General features: G+C 41.7%; 1 protein-coding gene across 3 annotated transcripts; it reads right to left on the bottom strand.

Annotated features, from left to right (window-relative positions):
- Window positions 1–5527: 5527 nt before the first annotated feature.
- On the bottom strand, window positions 5528–16496 carry LOC140729202 (uncharacterized). 3 transcript variants are annotated; one of them, XM_073048701.1, is made up of 2 exons: window positions 16307–16496; window positions 5528–13464 (listed from the first exon to the last, which is right to left on the bottom strand). In XM_073048701.1, exon 2 carries the CDS (start codon window positions 12631–12633, stop codon window positions 11425–11427), a length of 1209 nt encoding a protein of 402 aa, XP_072904802.1. In that variant the 5' UTR covers window positions 12634–13464; window positions 16307–16496; the 3' UTR covers window positions 5528–11424. The 3 variants fall into 3 exon arrangements, with proteins under 3 accessions (XP_072904802.1, XP_072904803.1, XP_072904801.1); XM_073048702.1 differs by having other exon boundaries at window positions 5528–13390; window positions 16377–16410; XM_073048700.1 differs by having other exon boundaries at window positions 16377–16406.
- Between the last annotated feature and the right edge of the window lie 2330 nt (window positions 16497–18826).

Raw genomic sequence — 18826 nt, 5'->3', positions numbered from 1 at the left:
ACCAGCAGCCAACCAGAAAAAGCTCCCTTTATTCCCAGTCTTTGCCTCCTGCCAGTCAGCTAATCATCTTTCAAAGCTGATGATAAATATGAGAAAGTCCACAGATGCTGGAAATCCAAAGCAATACACACAGATTGATCAGAGAACACAGCAGGTCAGGCAGTATCCATGAAGATGGATGAACAGTTGACTTTAAAGAGTTCCTCTCTCATTTCTCTGTAGTTCATTTCACTCCATTAATACTGATGCACCTAACAGTTGCTTCATGCTTTCAAATTGACTAGAAGTTCCCTAGTGCATAGCCCTCTATTTTTCTATGCTCGATGTACCTATCTAAGAGGCCCTTAAAAGACCTTATTGTATCCGCTTCCACCACCCCCACCAGCAGTGCATTCCAGATCTCATCCGGTTCTGATGACTTATCTAACTTAATGCTTTTCAAATGCTCCAACATATCCTCTTTCTTAATGTCTATAAGCACAAGTGTTTCAGTCCGCTGTAAGTCATCCCCACAATTGCCAAGGCCTTTATCCTTGGTGAATACTGAAGCAAAGCATTCATTAAGTACCTACACTAACTCTTCTGGCTCCATGCATGCTTCCACTCTCACTCCTGATTGGTCCTATTCTCACATGGATCATCATCTTGTTCTTTACATACTTGTACAATGCCTTGGGGTTTTCCTTAATCCTGCCCACCAAGGCCTTGTCATGGCCCCTTCCGACTCTCCTAATTCCATTCCTAAGCTCCTTCCTAGCAAACTTGTAACTTTCTAGAATCTAAAAGTCCCTAGTTTTTTGAACCTTTTGTAAGCATTGTTTTCCTTCTTAACAAGAATGTCTACATCCTTTGTATACCATGGTTCTTTAACCCTACCATCCTTTCCATGCCTCTATGGAACATACCTATGATGGACGACATGCCACATTTCTGCTGTGCATTTCCCTGAGAACATCTGCTTCCAATTTGTGCTCCCAAGTTTCTGCCAAATAGCATCATATTTTCCCCCTACCCCAATTAAATGTTTTCCCAAATTGTCTGCTCCTATCCCTCTCCAGCACTATGGTGAAGGAGATAGAGTTGTGGTCACTATCTCCAAAAATGCTCTCCCACCGAGAGATCTAACACCTGACCAGGCTCATTTCCCAGTACCAGATCAAGTGCAGCCTCTCCTCTGGTTGGCTTATCTACATATTGTCAGAAAACCTTTCTGAACACACCTAAAAAACTCTACACCATCAAATCCCCTTGTACTGGGGAGATGCCAATCAATATCAGTAAAGTTAAAATCTCTCATCACAATAAACCTATTATTATTGCACTGTTCCAAAATTAAATCTAAACCCCTTGCACTAAATCAGCCATCACAACAACCTATTATTATTACACCATTCTGGAATCTGCCTCCTTATCTGCTCCTCAATGTCTCTGTTACTATTCGGGGGCAGGTATATAAAAACACACAGTAGAGTTATTGTCCCCTTCCTGTTTCTGACTCTCCACCCACACTGACTCGGTGGACAATCCCTCCATGATTTCCTCCTTTTCTGCAGCCGTAATACTATCCCTGATTAGCAGTGCCTCTCCCCCATCTCTTTTACCTCCCTCCCTGTCCTTCCCGGTACACTCGGCAGCCATTCCTGCTCCTGAGACATGAAAGTCTCTGTAATGGCCACAATGTCAGAGTTCCACAGATTGATCAACACTCTAAGTTCATTAGCCATGCTTATGATACACACTGCTTTAAAATAGACAGATCTCAAACCACCTGGCTGAGTGCTTCTTTGCTCTTTCATCTGCCTATCCTTCCTCATAAACTTCTTCCAAAATGTCTCTACTTGTGTGCCAACCACCTCATCCTCTGCCACTTTGATTCCCACCCCTTTTCAAATCTACCTTAAACCCTACCAGGGTCAGGGTCAGTCAATGTAAGACACAGATAGAAGTTGAAAGGCAAAGCTTAATTTGCAACCTGTCATGTGCCTACTGAAAGAGCATTGTCAGAAACTATCTTTCAAATTTCTTCAAATAATTACAACAGGTTTGTCAGGCAAGACTTCCCCTTGAGGAAACTACACTGACTATAGCCTATCTTACCATGTTCCTCCATGTACCCTGCAACCTCTTCCTTAATAATCGACTCCAACATTTTCGCAACCACTAACGTCAGACTAACTATAGTTTCCTTTCTTCTGAACTCTCTCCCTTCTTGAAGAGTGGAATGACACTTGCACTTTTTCAGTCTTCTGGAACTATTCCAGAATCTAGTGATCATAACTAATGCCTCCACAATCTCTTCAGCCACCTCTTTCAGAACACTGCGGTGGACACCATCTTGTCTAGGTGACTTATGTACCTTCAGACTTTTCAGTTTCCCAAGATTCTTCTCTCCATTAATAGTAACTTCACACACTTCATGACCCCTGACAACTGGAACTCTTGAAATCACTAGATCATCCTAGTGAGATACTGGAGGACAGCTAAAATTGTTCTGTTGTTTAAAAAAAAGGCTCTTAAAAATTAACCAGGAAATTATAGACTGGTGAGCCTGACATCAGTAGTGGGAAAGTGATTGTAATGTATTCTAAGGGACTGGATATATGAGTATTTGGATAGAAATGGATTGATTAAGGATAGTCAGCTTGGGTTTGTGCATGCTAGGTCATGTCAACCAAAATTACAGAGTTTTTTGAGGAACTTACCAGGAAAGTTGATGAAGGCAAGGCAGTGTATGTTGATTACCTCGATGTTAGCAAGGCAGTTGATAAGGTACTGCATAGAAGATTAGTCAAGAAGGATCAGTTACTGGCCATTCATGATGAGGTAATAAATTAGATTAGACTTTAGCTTTGTAGAAGCCAGAGAGTGGTTGTAGATGGTTGACTATCTGACCGGAGGCTTGTGACTAGTGGTGTGCCGCAGGGATTGGTACTGGGTCCATTCTTATTTACCATCCAGATTGTTGGTATAGATGACAATGTGATCAACTGGACCAGCAAATTTGCTGATGACACCAGATTGGGGGTGTAGTAGACAGTGAGGAAGGCTATCATTGCTTGCTGCGAGATCTGGACCAGCTGAAAAAATGGCAAATGGAATTTTATTTATTTATTTTTGCCATACAGTAGAGTAAGCCCTTCAGCCCCTCGCTACCGTGCCACCCAGCTTATGCCTGTATCCATTTTGAAGTGGCTTTTTCATTCTAACAGAGCAATTTTTCAGCAGCTGTGTGACATCCATAAGATCTTGCACTAATTGGCCATTCTTGATTGGGGTCCTAGAGCAATTAGAAACCCTCATTGTCTCTACAAGTTTCTAAAATCATGAACAACTCCAAAACCTTATCAAAAATCCAGATATCAGCTGATCATCCTTCTTCCAATTTACAGGCTTCAATCAGAGCTTTTAGTTTTGTCTTTTGCACAGAGGCACGAGCAGCCATGTTCCCTGCAGTCAGCACTTCAGTTCAGAATCAACCATTTGAATTTGTTTCAACCATTGATGAGTCATCCCTGTATAGAATCAGATCTTTGATCAGGGTTTCTTAATGCAGATGCAGTAAACAATCTCACCTTTTAAAGTTTGAAATGTTTTCTGTTGTTCTTCATTAAGAATGACAGGATCATCTGAGCACTTATTGTCCTTCAGCAGGTTGTTGAGTGGTTGAGCTATAGTTGATAATCTGTCACGAGCTTGTCAATACATTGAATCAGAATCAGAATTAGGTTTATTATCACTGGCATGTGTCGTGAAAATTTGTTAACTTAGCAGCAGCTGTTCAATGCAGTACATAATATAGAAAAAAAACAAAATAAAATAAGTAAATAAGTAAATCAATTACAATATACATATATTGAATAGATTAAAAATCATGCAAAAAAGAAAAAATATATTAAAAAGGTCAGGTAGAATCCAAGGGTTCAATGTCCATTTAGGAATCTGATGGCAGAGGGGAAGAAGCTGTTCTTGAATCACTGAGTGTGTCCCTTCAGGCTTCTGTACCACCTAACTAATGGTAACAGTGAAAAAAGGGCATGTCCTGGCAGATGGGGGTGCTTAATGAAAGATGCTGCCTTTCTGAGACACCGCTCCTTGAAGATGTCCAGTGTACTTAGTAGGCTACTACCCAAGATGGGGCTGACTATATTTACACCACTCTGCATCTTCTTTCGGACCTGTGCAGTAGCTCCCCATACCAGAAAGTGATGCAGTCTGTCAGAATGATTAACAATGGTTTCATCTTCAGTTCTGTGTGTCTACACTCCCTTGGTCTTTATTGGAGTGAACTGTGACATTGCTGTCAATCTTATTGTGTCATCACTGCCATTCTGACTTGAGTTGCTAGGGGCCAGTGCAGGGTTCGTGTCACGTCTCTCCTGCAATTCCTCAGAGTTGAATTGGTGTCACTGTCTCGGAGGACTCTTTGATGTAGGCTGTAATCCCTCGGAGTTCAGATGGTGAAACTGTTTAGGGAGACTATTTAATGTTTCTCTGGGAGGAGCACTAGCAGTATCATCACTAGCAGGACCTTCCTCTTGAAGTGGCAACTGCACTTTCAATTTGTTTCTAAAACTAAAGCATTTCAATTGAATTAAAAATGTAAGGGATTCTGCAGATGCTAGAGACCCAAAGGTACATACACAAACACAAGTTCCACCAGCATTTTGTGTGTGTGACTTCAATTACCGTCTTGTTCTTCACATTTTGCTGTCCTATCCTGGCTGTTTCTTTCCGTTAGCGATTACTTTTCTCATCCCATTAACTCTTTCACTCGCTCACAGTTGATCAAACCAAACACAGTCTTATCTCTAAATCAGTAGAGCCATTTTCCAGACTTAGTGCATGCCTTGTCTTAATAAACTTACCATTTTTGGTATTTTTCATCAAGACTTTTTCATTAACCTCATCCAGTTTAAATGTTTTATCCAGGTAAAAGTTTTCAGGTTTCACAACTTTGTTTTGATCCGATCTTAATTCATTTGTACTTTTTATTAGTTTGACTGTAATCTCAAAATTTTAAGCTTGCAGTTGAAGTTCTAACATTTTGTTCTGCAACCCAAATTTAATGTATTCCCACTAGCATGGGAATACATTAGTCTCTATTGATTTGCATATTTAATCAGTGTTTTACCAGTTTGCACATGGCTCTACCAGAAATTTGTTTTTTTTTACAGATGTTTTTTTAAACAATCACACAGTAGTCCTCAATCCCGGTTTCCATTTTATGATGTAAAAGCCAGAACTAGAACCATAAGACCATATAGGAGCAGAATTAGGCTATTTGACCCATGGAGTCTGCTCCACCGTTTCATTATGGCTGATCTCCCTGTAACCCTTCATGCCCTAACTGATCAAGAATCTTATGAAACTCTGCGTTAAAAACCTGATACCCAAAAACTTGGTCTCACAACCCCCTGTGGCAATCGATACAACTTTAAGGAAGGCAACACAGTGACTGTATTTCATTATGAGCTTGAAGAGATTTGGTATGTCAGTGAAACACACGGAAATTTCTACAGATGTATGGTGGAGAGCATTCTAAATGGTTGCATCACAGTCTGGTATGGCATGGGGGCTACAGGATCAAAGTAAGCTGCAGAGAGTTATAAAATTTTTTTGGAACTTTATTGAACAAACACATATCTACAAACAACCATCAGTCCATAGTTCACTGCACAATAGTAAATACCCATATTAACAATACCAGGGGTAGAAGAGAGTAGAAGCAAGTGAAAGAAAAAACAAAGATCATATACATACAATTGCATACAAACACAAACATACACATGATCGACATACTTTACATCACCCCTCAATATAGATTTACATCTACCAGTATTTAAAATAAAATCACAGTTCTCAGTAAATCAACCCAAGTTCTACATTTTACCAGGCCCCTGTATGGACCTTTCACTGTGTCAGGTACAGAATAACAGAGTTCCATCTTTCCAAGAAAGAGTCAATTTTCAGTTGTAAACTTGTAGTGATATTTTCCATACAGTTCACTTCTTTCAGTCTCTGTATCCATTGTTCCAAAATGGGTAGGTGAGATTTAAGCCAGTTGAGTTATCATTTTATGAACAATCAGAATCAAGACTCTTAACATGTATAGTTTAGTCTTCTCTAATGCAGATTGCAGGTGCCTAAAATTAAATGACATGGTTCAAAGGGTATACTTATATTTAAAATCCTTCTTTATTTCCTCAGTGATCTTATACCAAAATTCCTTTAATTTGGGACAGCCCAAGAATGTTTGTGCAATATCTCCCACCAGGCCACAGCCTCTCCAGCAAAGTCTGCTGTTTTATTCTATGTATGATATTACTAACAGGGTTTTAAAGTACCTCATCCTTATTTTCCAAGCAAATGCCCTCCAACTGGGATTATTCAAGCATTTCTGCCATGACTTCCAAGACCTCTCCCACTCTTCCTCTTCTATTATGGTATTTACCTCCAATTCCCACTTACATTTAACATCTAACGTGTTATCCATTGTATCCAGGTGTATTTTCTTATATGTACAAGATACAATTTTTTGGGATTGCATCCTACCCATGATGATCTCTATCCAAAATTTTTCCAAGTTATTTGGCTGTATTTTAAGATTGTTTCATTCTTTGTGTGATGTAAGGTAATGTCTAATTTGGAGGAATCTATAAAAGTAATTTGATACAAAGCTGAATTCAGTTTGGAGTTGGGAGAAAGATTTGAGCGCCTCACCATCAAACATTTGGTCCACAAGAACCAGGCCTCTGCGCCCACCTGTTAAAACCAGAATCCAGTCTTGCTGGAATAAAATCTGAAATGAATGCAATTCTGGTTGCCCTTGATATAGTCCTTGGAAGATCTAATTTTTTCCTAATTCTATTTCATACTTTCAATGTATAGTTAACCCATTCATTCTGAGTCTCAACATTCTTCCACACGTTTGGATTTTAAAAGGGAAGAGCTGCTAAAGATAACTCACCAATTGAATTTTGCTCTATGTGAACCCATCTTGAATCCTCATCTTCTCTGAACCATGACACAATTGCTCTTAATTGGGCAGCCCAATAATAGGTCTTTAAATGAAGTAAAGCTAAACCTCCGTTTTTTATTTGAGTGTAACACTTTGTCTCACCCTGGACCTCTTTTTCTGCCATATAAATCTACTGATGAGTCTATCCAACATTCTAAAAGTAGATATAGGAACTATTATGGGTAGAGCACGAAAAAGAAAAAGAAACCTGGGCAAAATATTCATCCTTATCACTTCTACTCTACCTATCAGTGATAAAAGAAGCATCTCCCAATGTTCAAGATCACTCCTCACTTGATTGATAAGTTTAACATAATTGACTGCAAAGAGCTGAGAGGAACTATGAAGTAAACTAACCCCTAAATATCTAAAGCCCTGTTTTGGCCAGCGAAAAGTCTTTTCATCATCCAGCTGGCTTGACCAGGTCCCTGTAATCATCATAGCTTCAGATTTGCTTCATTAACTTTGTATCCAGAGACCTCTCCATAGCTTCTCAAACACTGCATAAGCGGGGGAGCTGATGAAAGAGGATTCTTTATAAAGAGAAGAATGTCATCTGCAAATAAAGCTATCTTATGTGTTATACCTCCTTTATCTGTTATACCCTCGATTTGTTCATTTTGTTTTATTAACTCAGCCAGTGGTCGGGGATAGGGGACTCCCCTGTCTGGTTCCCTTTTTGAGCCTGAAAAAATTGGAACAGTATCCATTCACTCTAACCCTGGAAATTGGATCTTTATTCAGTGTCTTCATCCAACTTCGAAATGGTGCATTAAAACCCATTTTTTTCTACGGTATAGTCTAAGTATATCCAATCCACCCTATCAAATGCCTTCTCGGCATCTAAGCTGAGAAACATTGAAGGGTGGATGGATGTCTGTGCTAAAGACTGGATATTTAAAGCTCTTATAACATTATTTGCTCCCTGGTGGCCTGGAATAAATCCAGTCTGATCTGGATTAATCAATTTTCCTATATATTTCTGTAGTCTCTTTGCTAAAATAGAACAAAGAATCTTCACATCAGTACCAAGCAGGCTGATTGGTCTATATGAACTATATACTATAGGGTCCTTTCCATCCTTGTGAATTACTGATATGACTGCCTCAGACTGGCTCTCCAGGGGGAGGGGGGGGGGGGGTCATGTTCATTCAGAACTTAAATAAAAACTTTACATAAAACTGGAGTAAGTTCTGTTGTAAATATCTTATAGAACTCACCCGGAAATCCATCCGTACCTGAAAATTATTATTTTTTAATGTTTTAATAATGTCTTTTATTTCCAGTTCTGAGATTGGTTGTCAGTGAAACAATCTCACTTTCTGAAAGTTTATTTATACAGACGTCTCTGAAAATTTTGTCCAGCTTGCCTTTATTTTATGGTGGATCCAAAGAATCATACAGATCTTTGTAGAAGGCCCTAAATGCCTCTGCTACATCGTTTGGGTTCGATACCTCAGAGAAAGTTAAAGGATGTTTAATTTTTGGTACAACTCTGTTAGATTGTGCCTTTCTCAACTGAAATACTAACAGACAGTTGGCCTCGTTCCCCATCTCATAATACTTTTGATTTGTGTATGTAAGTGCTCCTTCCACTTGAAATGTGAGCAACTCATTCAAGGCATCCTTACACTTCTGTAGGTTTTCCAATCACCCTTATTCAGTGTTAATTTGTGCCTTTGTTTTAATCTTTTTATTTCACTTGGTAACTGATTATATTTTTTATTTTGGTATTTTTTCATTTGAATAGCCAAATCAATACATTTTCCCCAATCACAGCTTTTGCACCTTCCCACAGCATTGAGGGGGAAACCTCCCTATTGTCATTTGTCATAAAATATTCGCCAATGTATTGTTTTAGTTGATTATAGGAAGAGGGGTCTAACAACGTGGAAACATTGAGCCTCCAATATTTGAAGTGGCGCTCAGAGCCTACGTTCAGTACAAGTCTAACAGGAGCATGATCCGACAATGTAATGGGTTCAATAACACATTCCTTCACCTGATGTAGATTCTTCTTTGGGATGCTACTAAGGTAAATTCTTGAATAAGAGCCATGGGCTCTTGATATATGACTAAAATCCCTGGCACCTGGATTCAATGCTCTCCAGCCATCAACTAGTTCAAGCTCATCCAACTTAATTTTTACTGCTTTAGACTTCTTGCTCAGGGATTCCCCATTCCCAGGTAATTTATCCAAACTCCTATTAAGAATACAATTAAAGTCTCCTCCAATTACAACAGTACCTCTAGCTTCCCTGGCAAGCAATAAAGTGACTTCTTTGAAAAAGGTGGGGTTATCTTCATTTGGTGCATAGATGCTCATGATAGTAAACTCTTCACCTTCCATTGAGCCCAAAGTGAACACATATATACCCTGGTCATCTTTAACCTCTTTTTCCACTACAAAATAAACTGATCTGTTAATTAATATTGCAACTCCTCTCTTTCTACTATTAGGGCAATATGAATAATAGACTTGATCTACCCACTCTCTGTTTAATTTTTTTGTGTTCCATGTTTCCTAAATGTGTTTCTTGTAATAGAGCAATTAAGTTTTTTCAACTGAGCCAAAAGTGCCAGCGAAAGTGTTTACAAGCATTGCCTCCCTCTGCCAAATGGCAACAATCCAGTCAACATTTTTATGAGAATTCAGCAAGTGCCCACAAGTAATAAACTCATTGTCAACAGGCAGTATGCCAACAGACAAAATCGACCTTTTCATTCTGTCAAACAACTGCCAAATGGGGTTGTCATTTGTTGCAACAGCCCACACCCCCCCCCCCCAGCTTTGTTTCCCTGCTCCTCGTGCTCTTACCCCTACCACTGCCTAAGCCCCAACATTTGCCCTGTGCTGACCCATCTCTGGTTTCTGACCTGCTCCACTGAACATCCAACGTCATCCACATTCAGATTTCAGACTTTGTAGGACAGTGATGTATTTTAACAACCCAGCGTGTGACATGCAGACCTTCAGAAGCAATGAAAATGACCCATAACCTTGACATGAACAGGGAATAAGGAGGTTAACTTCCAATGTCATTTATCCTTGGCTGAGAGATTTGAGGGACAAAAATCATGTCGACATAACTGCAGTCAGCTCGTCTTCTTCAGTTTGCAGAAAGTCATGCAGGAAATGCAAACCACTTCACCCACTGATTGTAACCCATCACCACAAGGAGAGCGAGAGGTGAACACAGGAATGGATTTAAAGTAACTTTTGTGGAATAGAAACACTGACAGAGACCACCTGTGCAGAGTTGACTCTCTACTGTGTACTGGATGTGTTGTAAATCCAGTAGGTACCTAAGACAAGAGTTTAAAATAAAACTGATTTATTTCTCACTGATCCAGAATACTAAACTCCAGTCCCATAAAAGGTGAGCATCAGTGGAAGAAACTGCTCTCCTGCCCGGTGACCATGTTGCAGCACTGGGTTTGATGAGCAGCATCAATAATTGCAGAGGTCAACAATAAGTCACTTTTGAACTTGCCTCTAGAGTCACCATTTGTAATGATTAAATATCCATCACGTGGCTTATATAAACATTTTCCCCAGTGCGAAGTCAGTAACGCACCATAATTGTGGATGACTCAATGAATCCCTCCTATCTTCAGAACTTATCCCAATGTAAATTCGCTGTTATGTCTCCAAGTGGACTGATTGAGTGAATCCCTTCCTATATTCAGAGCAGTTGAACAGCCTCTCCTCATTGTGAACTCGCTGATGTTCCTTCAGATGAGATGACTGAGTGAATCTCTTCCCACAGTCTGAGCAGGTGATTGGCTTCTCCCCAGTGTGAACTGATTGGTGTGCCTGTAGTTTGCATCACTGAGTGAATTCCTTCCCATACAAAACAGCTGAACAGCCTCTCCCCAGTGTGCACTCACTGGTGTGTCCACAGGTGGGATAACTAGGTGAATCCCTTCTCACATTCAGAGCAAGTGTTTCCAGTGTGAACTGACTGGTTTGGCTGTAGGATGCAGAACTCAATGAATCCCTTCCCACAAAGAACAGGTGAATGGCTTCTCCCCAACTTGAACTTACTGGTGTGCCTCTAAGTTGCATTAACTGAGTGAATCCCTTCTCACACAGAACACTGAATGGTTTGTCCCCAGTGTGAAATTGCTAGTGAGTCGGCAGGTGCTATGATTGAGTGAATCCCTTCCAACATTCAGAGCAAATGGATGGCTTATTTCCAATGTGAACTTGCTGATATTCCTTCAGTTGAGATGACCCAGTGTATCTCTTCTCACAGTCTGAGCAGTTGAACGGCCTCTCGTGTGTGAACTCACTCATGTACTTGGTACTTCCAAGTGAATTCTTTCCCAGAATCTCAACAGGTGAACGGCCTCTCCCCAGTGTGAACCTGCTGATGTTCCTTTAGTTGAGATGACCGAGTGTATCATTTCCCATAGTAGGAGCTGGTGAATGGCCTCTCCCCAGAGTGAACTTGCTGATGAACTTCCAACTCTGATGACCGAGTGAATTTCTTTCCACATTCAGAGCAGGTGAACGGTTTCTCCCCAATGTGAACTCGCTGATGTTTGTTCAAGTGCCATGACTGAGTGAATCCCTTCCCACATACAGAGCAGGTGAACGGTCTCTCCCCAGTGTGAACTCGGTAATGTGACACAAGTTTGGATGACTGTGTGAATCCCTTCCCACATTCAGAGCAAGTAAATGGTTTCTCTCCAGTGTGAACTCGCTGGTGTCTTTGTAACGTGGATGAGTCTGTGAATGCCTTCCCACAGTCTAAGCAGGTGAATGGTTTCTCCCCTGTGTGAACTCGCTGGTGTCTCTGTAGCGCGGAAGTATCTGTGAATGCCTTCCCACAGTCTAAGCAGCTGAAGGGTTTTTCCCCAGTGTGAACTTGCTGGTGTCTCTCTAGCTTGGATGAATCTGCGAATGCCTTCCCACATTCAGAGCAGGAGAATGGCCTCTCCCCAGTGTGAACTCGATAATGTGACACAAGGTTAGATTTCTGAGGGAATCCCTTCCCACATTCAGAGCAGGTGAATGACCACTCTGCAGTGTGAACTTGCTGGTGTCTCTGTAGTGTGGATGAGTGCGTGAATGCCTTCCCACAGTCTGAGCAGATGTACGGCTTCTCCCCAGTGTGAATTCGGTAATGTGACACAAGGTTGGATTTCTGAGTGAATCTCTTCCCACAGTCTGAGCAGGTGAAAGACCTCTCCCCAGTGTGAACCAACTGGTGTTTCTGCAGGTTCGACGAATGAGTGAAGTTCTTCCCACAGTCTGAACAAGTGAACGGTTTCTCTCCAGTGTGAACTCGCCGATGTTCATTCAGGTGCCATGACTGAGTGAATCCCTTCCCACATTCAGAGCAGGTGAACGGCCTCTCCCCAGTGTGAATTTGCTGGTGCCTCTGCAGTGTGAATGCGTGTGTGAATGCCTTCCCACAGTCTGAGCAAGTCAACGGCCTCTCCCCAGTGTGAACTCGGTAATGTGACACAAGGTTGGATTTCTGAGTGAATCCTTTCCCACATTCAGAGCAGGTGAATGGTTTCTCTCCAGTGTGAATTCGCTGGTGTGCCTGGAGTTTGGATTTCTGAGTGAATGCCTTCCCACAGTCTGAGCAGGTGAACAACATCCCTTTCCACACACTGAAAAAGTCAAACAACCTCCCTCACGTATGAACCCACTAGTGTACCAGTACGTGTAATGACTGAGTGTATCCCTTCTAATGAGTATGAACTCACTCGTGTGTCAGCTATTCAGAGGATCGAGTGAAGCTCTTCCCACACACAGAACAGTTGAGCGATCTCCCTCCCTGGTGAACTCAGTGGTGTGTCCATGATGAGATGAGCGACTGAATCTCTTCCCACAGTCTGAGCAGGTCAACGTTCTCTCACTGGTGAATTTTCTGATATATCTTCAGCATTGATTGCAGAGTGAATTGCTTCCCGTGGTCAGAACATGTGGCACATCTCACTAAAGTGTGAGTTGCTGATGTATCTTCAGGCTGGATGACTGAGTAGATCCCCTCTCACACACGGAGCAGGTGAAAGGTCTTTTTCCCACTGTGGACTCACTGAGGTGTCTGCAGGTAAGCTGTGAGTAAATCCCTTCCCACACTGAAAGAAGGAGAATGATATCTCACTGCAATCAATTCTCTGGCAATTCAGAAAGTCAGCTGTCAGGCGTTTTGAATCCCTTGCATAATCAATGTGTCAATGCAGTTGAAAACTGATCTCCAGTGAATAAATCCTGAAACACCCAAGTTCCAGTGGGTTACACTGAGTTACAACAGAAAAGTTCATTTCAGACACAAAGTATGTTTCCAGCTGGGATGAGACACATCTTCATCTTGGTGTTCCCAAGAAAATATCTGGTCACTCCTTTAAAATCTGAACAGAGACAGCAAAACAGACGTGGTGTTATGTTTGAGGTTCCCATACACAAATTTTCTGCCGATTCTAACCTGTAAAAATATTTGCAAAACACATCAATGGGTGAAGGAGAATATTTCAGGTGAGATTTTAGTCTGTGTTGAGCTCTGACATCACATTATTATGAAGTTCAATTCAAGCTGGAGGAATTCCCCATCTTCTAACTGGTCACAGATCAGGCATCCTGACTGACCATCTGATTGTATCACTGTCCATACCAGAATGGGCCATTTCTGCCCTTCATCAAACTGTGACTTGGCTCAGTTTGTCTTTCTCCACTGGTATTATCTCAAGTCTGGTCATGTCCCACAGTGCTACAAAGAGCACTGGATATTACATATCCGATCATAGAGATTTTCTAATTAGTCTGATCCCCTCCCCCTAGTTGATTGGCAGTGGTGAATATCACAATGGCAATGACAATGAAAATGGTGTGGAGGGCAGTAGTCTTTCTCAACCGAGTGTGGCAATTTTGTGATGTGCAAACTACAGGTCAGTTGTTGCCCAGGACAAAGGCATAATATAATTTATGTACCCAGAGAGAATGGTAGAAAATAAGATCTCACATATAGAAAGGTACAGAAAAATCAAAGATAGAAATAAAAGTGATTGTCTCAAGAACCAGATCATTCAGGAGGCTGAGGAGGTGATAGAGAAGACATATGGATTCTGTGGACAAGAATGCGATTCTTAGATGGTGTGTTGCCTCCCAGGTGCCACAGTCCAGGACACCTTGCATTGAGTCCTCAGCATTCTTTTAGGTGAAAGGGTGAACACCCAGCGGTCGTGATCCAAGTAGGTACCAATGACACAGGTAGGAGAGTAATGAGGTTCTGCAAAGTGAGTTCAGAGAATTAATGCTCAGTTAAAGGTCAAGACTCCACGATTCTGATCTCAGGATTGCTGGCCATGCGACATGCTAGTGAGGCAAGAAGTAGGAAATTATAGAGTTTAATATGTAGCGAAGGAGTTTGTGTTGGAGGAAGGGCATAAGATTTTTGGAGCATAGGGTTCTCTTTCAGGGAAGGTGGGACCTGTACAAAAGAGATGATTTGCACTTGAACTGGAGGGGGACTAATATCCTAGAGGGAAGGTTTGTTAATGCTGCACAGTGAGGTTTAAATTAGCATTGCAGAGCGTGGCAACCAGAGTGTCAGAAGTTAGTGGAGACAGATGTTGTTAACGCCTCTGACAAAGTCAGGAACAAAAAGGTAGAGCACGGTGTGACTAATATCCTGAGCAGTGTAAGAAGTATCGTAGGAAAAGTAGATGAGCTCAGCATGTTTCAAGACCTAGAATTATGATGTTGTCAGTAATAAGAATTGATTGCAGGAGAGGCAGGACTGGCAGCTCAATATCCAAGAGTTCTGTTGTTTTAAGCATGATAAGAGCGGGAGTGATAGCGATACAAGTCAGGGAAACTGTCACGGCAGTGTTCAGTCAGGTCAGCTGGAGAACTCAACCTGTGAGACATTATGGGTGGAACTGAGAAATAAGAAAGTATGACCATGAGGCTATATTACAGACCATACACCAGTCTGAGGGATTTAGAGGAACAAATCTGCAGAGAGGTTGCAGACTGTAGGAAGGAACTTAAGATTGTTATCGTCCATGATGTCAACTTTCCACATATTTACTGGGACTTCCATAATATAAATGGAGTTGATAGGATAGAGTTTGTCAAATGTGTTCAGGTAAGTTTTACTAATCAGCACATAGAATCTCAATGACAGAGTGTGTGATACTGGATGTGCTATTAGGGAATGAGAAAGGGCAGGTGGCAGAAATTTGTGTCGGTGAACACTTTTCATCTAATGATCATAATGCCTTTAGTTTCATAGTAAATATGCAAAAAGATAGGTGTGGTTGGCAGGTTGAGAGTCTAAATTGGAGAAAGGCCAATATGAATGGTATGAGAACAGAGATAGCAGATGTGGATTGGGACAGGTTGTTTCTGGGAACAAAAAGGAGGTTCATTGCTGGGAGGCACAAATGAGGTGTTTATGGAGGATAACAAATGCAAGAGAACACTTAGGAAAGAAATCAGGAGGGCCAAAAGAAGTCATGGGGTTGACCTGGAAGAGTATCCAAAGGGATTCTACAGATATGTTACGAGCAAAATGATTGCAAAGGATGAAATTGGTTCTCTGGAAAATCAGAATGGCAATCCATGTGTGAAACCAAAAGAACTGGAGGAGATCTTACGTCATTTTTTTTTTGCATCTGTATTTACTCAGGAGATGGTCACAAAGTCTATATCAATATTTGAGAGAAGTTTGGATAAGTACATTGTTAGTAAGTGTACGGAGAGCTTTGGTCCTTGTGCAGGTCGATGAGAGTGAGCAGTTTAAATGATTCTTGCAGACTAGATGGGCCGAAGAGACTGGTAGTTTGCTGTACTTTCTCTGACTCTGAAGGAAGGAAGGATTTTATTCTTTCCCCCCCCCCCCCCCAGGTGTCATTAGTTGATATTTTCATTTAACTGGAAGGTAGACTCTTCATCTGAGATTAAGTCGCAACTATATTTTAGTTTATAGTTCCTAATCCTTGGATTTACATAGCTGCAGCTCGATAATAGATGGGAGAACCATCCGCTTCCATTTGCTACACCTCCACTTCATAAGGACACCGACTGCCGGACAAAATACTTGCAGTGCCACCCAATGGCTGCCTCTTTACCCAGAAACCCTCACGGTCGAGATCGCGGTCTATCCATCACAGTCCTAGAAATGCGCATGCGCCATGGAAATAGCGCCATCACTGTGGCTCTTCAGCCGAAAGCTGCCGGAGTCCCGTATACGGATCGTACGGCTGAGAGAGGAAAAGGATCAGGACTGTCCCGGGGTGCAGCGCCACAGTGTATCTGAAACTCACAGGAATTGTCCTTCAGTCGCAATGTGGACGCCGATGCCGACGAAATCCCCGCCCGGAACCCAGTTCGTACCTGCTCTCGGTCCTCCTGAGGGTCTTGTTCACTCAGCGCATGTGCGATTTCGAGAAAGATCTGCGACCCTCACGCCTGCGCATTTAATCGTCTGATCACCGGCGGCAAATTCTGAAGCGCAGAGGTGTCTGGGTAACTGAGGTGACTGTACATGTCTGCAAGCTCTGGTTACCCTGTGCCATATGGCTCAAAAACCAGTTAGTGTTCTTATGTAGAACACTCTGAGGGGACTTTAACTCAATATCAACAGGTATTCAGTGTGTCAGATGTCAAAGTCCAATCCACTTACAAATAGAAAACACACGAGATTCTGCAGATAGATGCTGAAAATTAGAGCCACACACAGAAATTTCTGGGGGAACTCAGCAGGATAGGCAGCATCTAAGCAGAGGAATTATCTGTCTAGGCATGGTGACGGGTCTCGGATCCAAATGTCAATTGTTTATTCCTCTCCATAGATGCTGCTTGACCCACTGTTCCTCCAGCATTTTGCAGAAATAAACATTTTTTCAATCAGTTTCCAAATGTTGCTAATCTTTCATTGATAGCTACATACTCCTGCTGATTCCCTCTTTGAACAACCCTTTGAAATCACTGAAAATAACCAAACATGTTGAAAAGGGCACAGAAGTTTAACTGCCTGTGACATTCTTCTTTGGCCCAGAGCCCTGAAGAATGAGGAATGTCGGGGACAAAACCACAGTGAGCCCATCGTCTACTTCAGTCTGTAGAAAATCATGCAGGAAATTCAAGGGAAACCTCACCCACAGTGGTGACCAGTTGCAAACTGTCATGAGATGAACAACAGAGGTAGATTTAAAGGTACTGATATGGAACAGAAAGACAGGCAGGGACCAGCTGGACTGAGTGGCCTCTCTACTGTAAAGTGGGCATGTGACAGGCAGTAGCACCTGAGACACAGGATTTGAAATAGAACTAGTTTATTTCTCACAGATCCACAGTATTAAACACCAGTCTATTTTCAAAGTAAAATTTATTATCAGAGTATATGCATGTCACCACATACAACGCTCAGATTCTTTTTCTGCAAGCATACTTATCAAATCTATATAACAGTAGCTGTAAACAGGATCAATGGACAACAAACAGTTCAAACACAAATATAAATAAATAGCAATAAATAATGAGCATGAAATAACAAGATAAAGAGTCCTTAAATCGAGACAATTGGTTATAGAAACACCAGAAAAAGAAATAGTGTAGTTATCCCATTTTGTTCAAGAGCCTGATGGTTGAGGGATAATAACTGTTCCTGAAGTTGGTGGTGCAAGTGCCATTTGTACCTTCTGCCTAATGGCTACAGCGAGAAAAGAGCCTGGAGATGATCTTGATGATGATGGATGCTGCTTTTCTATGAGAACATTTTGTGTAGATATGCTCAGTGGTTGGGAGGTCTTTACCCGTGATGTACTGGTCCAAGACCACTACCTTTTGTAGGACTTTCCACTCAAAGGCATTGGTGTTCCCATACTAGACTATAACGTGGCCAGTCAGCATACTTTCCGCTGCACATCTATAGAAGTTTCTCAAAGTTTTTGATGTTGTGCCAAATCTCTGCAGAATCCAATGGAAGTAGAGGCGTTGTGGTGCTTTATTTGCAATTATATTTACATGAAGGGCCAGGTCAGGTCCTCTGGGATAGTGACTGCTAGGAATTTCAAGGTATTGACCCTCTCCACCTTTGATCCTTTTATGTGTACTGGCTGATGGACCTCTGGTTTCCCTCTCCTGAAGTCAGTTTCTTGGTCTTATTGACATTGAGTGAGAGATTGTTGCTATGACATTCCTCAGCCAAAATTACAATCTCTCTCCTGTGTGCTGATTCATCACCACCTTTGATACAGCCTACAACAGTGATGTCATCAACAAACTTGAATGTGTTGTTGGAGCTGTGCTTAGCCACTCAGTCATAGGAGTAAAGCAAGTAGAGCGGGGCTAAGCTCACATCCCCTTGGTGATGCTGTGCTGAAGATCGTGGAGGAGATGTTGCCAATCTGAACAGACTCGGGTCTGCAAGTGACAAAATTCAGAATCCAATTGCATAAGGGAGTATTGAGGCCCAGGTCTTGGAGTTTACTGATTAGTTATGAGGGGCTGATGGTGTTAAATGCCAAGCTGATGTATGCATCTTTACTGTCCAGATGTTCAAGGGTGTGTGAAAAGCCAATGAGATGGCATCCATTGTAGACTTGTTGCTTTGGTGAGCAAATTAGAGTGGATCCAAGTCGCCACTCAAACAGGAGCTGATATGCTTCAACATCAGTCTCTCAAAACACTTCCTCACTGTGGATGTAAGTGTCAGTGGACAATAGTCATTGAGGCAGGTTACCACACCTTGGGGACCGGTATTACTGAAGCTTGCTTGAAGTAGATGGGTACTACACAATTAAAGTCTAGCATCCTCAGTGACCAGGCTTCAGTCCTGAGTG

Source organism: Hemitrygon akajei, chromosome 6 (assembly GCF_048418815.1).
Source record: "Hemitrygon akajei chromosome 6, sHemAka1.3, whole genome shotgun sequence".
In the NCBI taxonomy this organism is placed as follows: domain Eukaryota; kingdom Metazoa; phylum Chordata; class Chondrichthyes; order Myliobatiformes; family Dasyatidae; genus Hemitrygon; species Hemitrygon akajei.
This window is presented reverse-complemented; position numbering and strand designations above follow the sequence as displayed.